The sequence below is a fragment of the Equus asinus genome, chromosome 3 (assembly GCF_041296235.1).
Source record: "Equus asinus isolate D_3611 breed Donkey chromosome 3, EquAss-T2T_v2, whole genome shotgun sequence".
Lineage (NCBI taxonomy): Eukaryota > Metazoa > Chordata > Mammalia > Perissodactyla > Equidae > Equus > Equus asinus.
Window position 1 is genome coordinate 28,907,745 of NC_091792.1, and position 8,900 is coordinate 28,916,644.

General features: G+C 40.1%; 1 protein-coding gene across 1 annotated transcript; it reads right to left on the bottom strand.

The window, feature by feature from the left end:
• Positions 1 to 4,839: 4,839 nt before the first annotated feature.
• NDUFC1 (NADH:ubiquinone oxidoreductase subunit C1) lies at positions 4,840 to 8,516 on the bottom strand. Its single transcript, XM_014852518.3, has 4 exons — positions 8,359 to 8,516; positions 7,713 to 7,816; positions 6,123 to 6,202; positions 4,840 to 4,993 (listed from the first exon to the last, which is right to left on the bottom strand). Exons 1-3 carry the CDS (start codon positions 8,423 to 8,425, stop codon positions 6,143 to 6,145), a joined length of 231 nt encoding a protein of 76 aa, XP_014708004.1. The 5' UTR covers positions 8,426 to 8,516; the 3' UTR covers positions 4,840 to 4,993; positions 6,123 to 6,142.
• Between the last annotated feature and the right edge of the window lie 384 nt (positions 8,517 to 8,900).

Here is an 8,900-nt window from a genome sequence, read left to right on the forward strand (position 1 = left end):
AGCCACTTAATCTCAAACTGTCTCTCTTAAAATGCCTACCATATGCTAGGGACTGTGCTGTATGCTGCGATTGGTTATAATTTATTTTACAAATATTTATCGAGTCTCTAATGTATTAGGCACTGTTCCAGGGCATTCTTCAATGAATAAGATAGGATTTCTGCTATCACTCACAGAGGTGATAGTCTCAGGCTAAAGAGACATGGAACTAACATCTTTTCTGAGGGGTAGCTGCCAAGCCCACCATCAATGGGGTCAATGATCACAAATCTCTGACCAGATATCAATAATTAATGTAACCTAAGGGTTTTTGTTAAAACCAAACTGCTTTAAACAATGCAAGAATAACACACATGTATATAGGTCTTTAAAAACTTTCCCTAAAGTATTGTCGCATCTATTTTTGCACTTCATCCTCTTAACAATCCTAAGGTGTAGGCAGAGGAATGGTGATTTTCCCTATACTACATATGACAAAAAACTGAGGTAGTATAATGTGGTTAAGAGCATGAGGTCGGGAGTCAGATACCTGGTCAGAGTAAAAAGAGATAATTGCTTTATTCATAAGATTGTTTTGAGCTGTAAGGCACATTAGGTATGAAACGGGCTCGGCTAGTTGGAGGAAGTAGTGCCAGATTCTGACTTCCAGCCCAGGCCAAATGCAAGGCTCCCTTATAATGCTCTGTTGCCTTTCAGTGTGTACATGACAGGATCCATTATATCCCACCATCTTATCAGATGCTAAGGTCCAGTGGGGAGCTTATCACGTCTGTTAGGTTGGACGTGGCCATCCCAGCCAGGAGAGGCAAGAACTGAGAGATAAATAGTGCCACTTCTCCAGATCTCTTTTCACCATGCCTCTTGGATCAAAGGGAATTTTCTACCTGCTCTACTGCTCCTATAGGATATGTGGCTCTCCATTTTGATGGCAAACTCTTTTCACATCTTCATGAAACATTTTCCAAAAGAGGACATGCCTGTGGGTTGTTACTTCACTCTGTTGCAAGCCGTTTCTCCCAAACCTGAGAGAACTTTAACATTGGGTCTTTGCTGAGACTCTGTAAGGCTCAGACAATAGTTTCCCAGCTGTGAGTCATTTTGTTTGTAATGCTGCCCTTGAGCACATCCTTGACATTTTTCTTGGTTTCGTCAGGAAAACAGAATCTAGGGTCAGAGATTTCTTGGCTTACCTAAAATGATCTCCACCTAATTTTGATTGTTGACAAAGATGACATTAGTTTTGAAAACAGATTGTAAGGGTCTTCTACTGGCAATATTAATCATACTTATTCAAGGCTTAAGTGCTATACAATTAAAAACAATTTCAAAGACTGAGCGATTTCCTAGGCTCCACAGATAGCTAGAAACAGCTTTGTTTTTCTTAACACTGAATTCTTAGGCTATAATCTCTACTTTCAACAGATCAATGTGGATATCAGGTGAAACAATTTAGAAGAGTATCTAGGAAGACAAATTGGCAAGCAATTCAGAAAGTCCTGAGAGGCATCCTTTTGATGACCTAAAATATTTAGATAAATGAAGGAGGAAGGGTAATCAAGATGGTAAATTATTGAACTATTCTTGGAGGTCTCTCAGTACTCTCCCCATCTATTCACTTTCTCTTCCGTAGTAAAATAAACACGATATTCCCTAACATTTCTATATTATTTCCTAAGGCTACCATAACAAATTACTACAAACTTGGACGGCTTAAAACAACAGAAATTTATTCTCTCACAGTCCTGGAGGCTAGAAGTCTGAAACCAAGGTGTTGGCAGGGCCATGCCTGCCCTGAAACTTGTAGGGTAGAATCCTTCCTTGCCTCTTCTAGCTTCTGGTGTTTGCAGGTAATCCTTGGCTTGTAGATGCATCTCTAACTTCCGCCTCCATCACTACATGGCTGTCTTCTCCCTGTGTGTTTCTGTGTCTCCTCTCATAAGTATACCAGTCATATTGGATTAACGGCCCACCCTATTCCAGTACGAACTCATCTTAACTAATTGCATCTGCAACTGCCCTAATTCCAAATAAGGTTATGTTCTGAGACACCAGGGGTTAGGACTTCAACATATCTTTTTGGGGGACACAATTCAACCTATAGCAACTTCCTATACTTGAAATTTAGTTCATATAAGCCTGTTTTTCCCATGGCAACTTAAGAAAATAATTTAAATGACTACCTCACAGACATTAAGCCTGAAAAAAGGTCTACCTGACTTTGATCTAATAAAAAACTTGACTGTATTTGATATATGATTTTGCCTGCATCCTCTTCTTATGGAAACTCTTCATTATTACTAAAGGAGCCATCATTTGACCACAGTTCCTCTTGGAAATTTAGAATCAGAATGATTCTTGTTCAGGCCAGCTACTTTCTTGAACTGATAAAAACTCAGGAACTATTCTGTGTGCAAAGGAAATAAGGCAGATACACAGACAGCAGAGCCAAGAGCAAAAGTCTTGATGACATTTGAGTTCCAGGCCCCAATTATTCCTGGGCCCAGGTATATTCCTGTTCTTGGGGTCTGTGAGTGACTCTGTCTCCTCAAAACCTTTTTTTAGCTTAACATAGTTGGAGTTAGGTTTCCATATTTAATTTAGAAAGCATTTTTCCCCAGTGCCACTACTTGGCACAATTCTATGAAGTCTTACTCATAGAATGAATCTATATCTGTGCCGTCCAATACAGCAGCCACTAGCCCCATGTGGCTATTTAAATTAATTAAACTTAAATAATATTAAAAATCCAGTGACATTAATCACATTCCAAATGCTCAACAGCCACATGGGAGTACTGGCTACTGTACTGGATAGCACAGACAGAACATTTCCATCACTGCAGAAAGTTCTCTTGGACAGCTCTGCTCTTCAGGAATGGCTCCCCCTGCAGTAATACAGGCACAATCATGATGAAAGTTCACACAGGGTAGCTATAAGCTTAAGGCTTACAACACAGGAGAAATTGTTTATTAAAGTTATATTTTAGGGGCCAGCCCGGTGGTGCAGCAGTTAGGTTCGCACATTCCACTTTGGCTGCCAGGAGTTTGCCAGTTCGGATCCCAGGTGCAGACATGGCACCGCTTGGCACGCCATGCTGTGGCAGGCACCCTACATATAAAGTAGAGGAAAATGGGCCTGGATGTTATCTAAGGGCCAGTCTTCCTCAGCAAAAAGAGGAGGATTGGCAGTGGATGTTAGCTCAGGGCTAATCTTCCTCAAAAGAAAAAGTTATATTTTATTTCCAACTAAGGCTATGAGTTTCCCGAATTTCAAGTGTCTTAGAGTTTTCTGTTCCCTTTGGGGATATGAATTTTTAAGTGTTTCTTTTAGTGGAAATTGCCTTGAACTGGGAGTTGATTCCTGACTTCTTGGTCTCTATTACCACGTGACAATATTAGTTTCCTACTGCTGCTCTAACAAACTCAGTGGTTTAAAACAACACAAATTTATTAATGTTTAGTTTTGTAGGTGAGAAGTCCAACACACATCTCATTGGGCTAAATCAGGTGTCAGCAGGGTTGTGTTCCTTTCCAGAGGCTCCAGGGGAGAATGTGTTTGACTTTTCCATTCCTTGGCTCTTGGCCCACTTCCATCTTCAAAGCTAGCAATTGTCAGTTGAGTTTTTCTCACATCTCATCACTCTAACACACTCTTCTGCCTCCTCTTTCACTTAAAAGCACCCTTGTGATTACATAAGGCCCAACAAAATAATCCAGGATAATCTCCCCATCTCAATGTCAGCTGATGAGCAAACTTAATTCCATTTGCGACCTTTTGCCGTATAACCTAACATATACACAGATTCCAGGGAGTAGGACATGGTCACATTTGGGGCTTCATTATTGTACCTACCACAGTGATGTTGGGTAATTCACTCTTCACCTCTGGTTTTTGCATCTATAAAATTATGAGATTAGTCTATATGACCCCTAGGGTCCTTTCCAGCTCTATCAGCTAAGACTCCAAACTGATAAAAATTAACAGTTACTGTTTATCTCTCTCATCTGTTTATCTCATCTTTCACTGAATTTGAATTATATAATTATTCTGAAATAATGTAAGTCTGAATTTATGTTCAGAAGTGACTTCCAAAGATATTGGGCCATGAATCTCCCAGAGTAAGTGTTGGCCAGAACCCAAAACACACACAAAATCTATAAGGTAATGAACCTTTCCACTTAACATCAGAATGGAGACCAAATAATGAATTTTTAACTGTATGGTACACTAACTGTTTAAATTACAAGTTAATGAAGCGGCATATAAATAAGTTTTAACTGATTCACAAAAAAGGGTTTTGTGAGGGATAAATGAAGTGTATTCTAATTTGCATCTATTAACTCTCACCCTCCTCCCCTCTTTTTAAAAATAGTCAGGAGTTTGCTAAGCTTTGGATGAAAGTCATATTAGCAAAAAAGGACAACAAACTTTGTGTTGTCATAACCAGTGAGTAAAAACAATCGCCCAAACGAAAATCATTCAAATTCAAGGAAATGGAGTCAGAAGAAATTCTGGTAATAGGATTCATCATTACTTTCTGACTTACCAAAATGCCTCCTCCAGAAGAAAGAGTATTTGGGCTCTTTTGTATTTTGAGAAATAAGGTAGTTCTATCACCCTGATATACTAAAGAATAAGTGTTTTGATTAGAAATTAAAAGTTGATATAAAGAGTAAATCCTTCAGCAGTAATCTTTAAATCTCCTTAACAAATTTTCTTACCACCATGTCCTTAATTACCACTGACGCTATTATCAGGTGGCACTTTCCACATTGAAATACTTCTAATAACATACCTTAAAATCGACATTTTCTACACATTTTCATAATATACAAAATCTGAAGAATACAGAAATATTTTTATTTTTTCATTTAATGATGCAAAACACAAAGCTGACTTGACATATATTCACATATAACTTTTTCTCTCACGTTTACAACTCAACAGGCTGGTGAATTGAGAGGAACTGCTATAATCACTATATGGAGCATACCTATAATGAAGAGAAAAAAAAATTAAAACTGTAGCATTAACCAGCAGAAACAATACTAAAACTACACCATTCTGAACAATTCACCTTAGAGCATCAAAGAAAGTCTAGAAAACAAATCCAAAGAGTATCAACCCCTCATCTTACTTAAGTTTTAGCAAAAAATATTTTATCTGAACTCCAAGAGTAGCAAAAGCATCTGGTTTTGATTTACCTAGTTTATATTTACCTTTCAATTGGCTGAATGAAGTAGTGAAATGGGCAAGGTGATATTAATAGAAAGATAGAAACAAAAAATTTGGATAATCAAACCCTAAAGAGCTGAGTTTGAGAGTTGTTAAGTATGGGGGAAAAAGTGTACGTTAGTGATTACTATTTTATTATCCAGCAGATATAAATAATCTACTTTAATCAACCTAATCCATAAAAGTTAAGATTTAGAGGAGTGGTTTTTCACTTTACAAAAGGATTAACATAGGATTTCTTTAAAAGGATTTTCAGAAATATACCATATATACTCACATAAAATAAAGTCACTCTCTTTTTTAAATTACAGACCATGCAAAGTTTGCTATCTTGTTCACAGCTAGGATTTACCAGGAATTGTCAAACTGGGTGTTAGTTGTAGTGACAACCATAATGAAATGGTCATGCAGTAAAAAACTTAACGATCTACTGCCCGTACACATTTGTCCATCCAGCTGGGCCCGGCACTGGGCAAATCGCTGACTACATGATGATTAACAAAACAGACAGGATTCCTGTTCTCATGGAATTTATACTCTAGTGTGGTGTATGACAAACAGATAATAAGAAATGCATACACAAATAATGATAACTTGTCCTAAGTGCTACGAAGGCACTGTGTACAGCCCTATTAGATTTAAGAAAGTATGATTTGTGTTTCATTCTTAAACACAACTTTCTTTCAATACAGTCAAGGTGTAATCATTAAAAATGATCATGCTAACAGATGCTTGAGCCAAGGTATTAAAAATTCATAAATTTGTCACAGACAGGAATAAAGGTGCTAAAAAACACAAACCCAATTTTAAAAAATCCAAAATACCTTATTTAAAAAAGGCCAAATTAACTTGCATAATTTCTTCATCCTATAAAATGACATACTTACTATATTAGTGTTTCAAAAGCTTATTCCAACCCATTTCTTCTTTTATACTCTAAAACATCTTCATTATGTTGTTTGATGAGCTAGAAGTAGGTAACAGTTAAAATTAGAAATATAATCTTCCTGGCAACTTAAAGAGGAGGCGGCTAACTAATGATATTTATATTCTGCAAGAGGAGTAAGAATAGATTAAAAGAATTACAATTATTCTAGTTAGAAATAAAAGGCTAAGAGATGCCAAAGTCCAAAAAAACTGAATAGTATATACTTGTTCACCACAGTCTGACATACTAAATTTGAGAAGGCAATCCTTAAAAGTTTAACTTCTAAGTCAACTTCTGCCAAACACATTACTTCATTCAATGGGTAATTAATGTAATGGACCACCTTGCTAAACCAGCACGAGAGAGCTTGGTTCTTAAATGGGGTCCAGGCTGGTTGGTGGGTGTGTATTGTACTTCTAACCTTAGAAATTTGATACTTTGAGTCAATGATAAACCTCATCCTCTAACTATATGTGCCTTAATCAGATGTCACGGAGGACAGCCACTTTCTCGGAACCACTGTCTGACAGAATATGCAATCGGAAAAATGGCTGATAGAGGGTGACATTCGCCACAACCAAAGATCTCATTTTAATCAGAGTTCTCAGCAGCAATCAAGCTTCTTTTCAGGAAAGCTTCAAATTGAGAATGTATAAAATTTCACTATAACAAATATTTTGCAAAAGGATTAGTTACTGTTGTTGAGTTATAAGTGACTTTCAACATCTCTTAGTCCTTCCCATGTCAAAGAGCTGAACCGCTTTAATGAGAAAATCCAAAATAAGAGATCCAAGAATTGGCGATGGGTGGCAGTGGAGGAAGCTTCAAACCCATGAGATACACAACAAAAATTTTAAATACTCATGTAGCACACATAACTTTGAGTCAACTTTTAAAAAATGTATCCATAGGGAGGCAGTATTTCACAACCTCTACAGTACAGCTCTGAAGTCAGGGAGATCAGGTTCAGCAAACTAATTTCTCTAAGTGTTTTCTTCATCTGTAAAAGGTCAGCAATAGTACCTACACGTAGTGTTGTTGAAAAGATTAAATGAGCTTTTACATGTAAAACATTTGGCATATTGTTAAGACAAAAACAAGGGCTGCTACACATTAAGTACAATTTCCAACAACGTATTTATACAGCATTGATTAAAATCTTGTTTCGTAAGTCTAATGGGATTTAATTTGTATAGCTTGTTCACTGATGGTTCGTCCCTATGGCATCTGAAAGAAGTGCCTTCATAAAACCCCAACCAGCCTCCATCCTAAGAAATAAAATAAATAGTTACTATGCAGTAAAACTGCCGTTCATGACAAAACCATGCTAAGTAACGATGAATGACAAATTTCAGGCTCATATTTTCTCAAAAGCGTTGAAATCTTAATATTCTTTAGTCCTTGGGATTCCCCTCACGGAGAAATATGTTAGGAATTATATGACTATCCTATTGCATGGGAGATTGGCTCAGCAACATGCAGTCTCACACTGGTATTTCTCCTCCCCACCGTGTTGGGGGTCGCACCACATAAGGGAGTAAAGACTTACATAGATCCACAAGAAGACGGAGGTGCCCAACGTCAGTCCAACTTTCAGCCAGTCAGGTTTGTCATGTGGCGGCGCCCGAATGTAGAATTTTGACCGCGCTGAAGCTGAAAGGTGACAGAGTCTGTAAATCTATAATATCGCCTTGTAGGGAAAACCTAGCATTTACGTGTATTAGCGCATTTAATTCTCCCTTCACTCTTCCCTCCCCACCGCCCACGGGAACAGATGTTCGGAGAGATCACAGAAGTCGTCCTGGGCCACCGGCAGAGCCAGGCCGGTTGCCTCTGTCCTCCAGGCTCCTGGGGACGCTCTGACGACTCGAGAGTGGGCGAGTAGCAAGCGCCCCTGGGAGGATCCCCCCACCCCGGGTCTGCAGGACCCAACCTGCAAAGTGGGTAGAGGAGGGACCCAAAATCCATTCGCAGAGACCAAGAGGGGTCGGGTGGCACTTGGCGGAGGGTCGGTGACGGGTGATGGGGAGCCGGGAGTCAGGGTGGGGGCACGCGTCGGCAGCGGGATACGGGCCGGCGAAGGTCACCGCAAGACGAGCCCGGGCCGCAGCCGCTCCCTGCCGCCACGGGCCAGGTTCGCCCTGGGAGGAGCAGGCTGGGATGCTGGATCGGCCTGCTCGAAGAGGGACACTTACAGCCGCTCGGGAGTCTGGCCGGGGCCAGCAGCTTGGAGAAGGGGCGCAACAACGCGGACGGCGCCATCTTGCCGGGCCGGGCTCCGCCTCCCAGCAGCCCCGCAGCCCCGCGGCTCTGGGGTCGGCGCCCGGCCGAGCGCCCCCTGGCGGGCGGAGGCGCGGGGCTCGCCGGCTCTGCAGCCGCGCCGCGGGACATGTCAACTCCAAGAATCGCAGTTGGGGCCGGGTGCTCCAGCTGCCCTGGTCTGTCTTCAGTCTGTTAAGTGGGGTTAGGAAGGAAATGATTAAAAGGAAAAAAAAAAACCCAAAAAACGTAGTCTATCCATTTCTCTGTCCTCTGAGAGTTTATTTCAGACCCCCTTCCCAGGGACACTCATGAAGAGATTTACTAAAATCTTCCTACATGAGCCAGGATACCTAAAATGCAGTGTCGTGTTGAATAATAACTAGTATTTTGATCGAATTCTGTGTTCCAGGCACTGAGCATTAATGCATCATATGGTTTATATGCATTGTCTCATTTCATTTTCATAACGACCGCA

Excerpts from the sequence above, each read along its gene's own strand:
- NDUFC1 (XM_014852518.3), bottom strand. The coding sequence starts at position 8,425 with ATGGCGCCGTCCGCGTTGTTGCGCCCCTTCTCCAAGCTGCTGGCCCCG. Across the intron at positions 7,817-8,358 it reads GGCCAGACTCCCGAGCGGCT|CTTCAGCGCGGTCAAAATTC; the intron begins GTAAGTGTCCCT and ends GTCACCTTTCAG. Across the intron at positions 6,203-7,712 it reads CCGTCTTCTTGTGGATCTAT|CTCATCAAACAACATAATGA; the intron begins GTAAGTCTTTAC and ends ACCTACTTCTAG.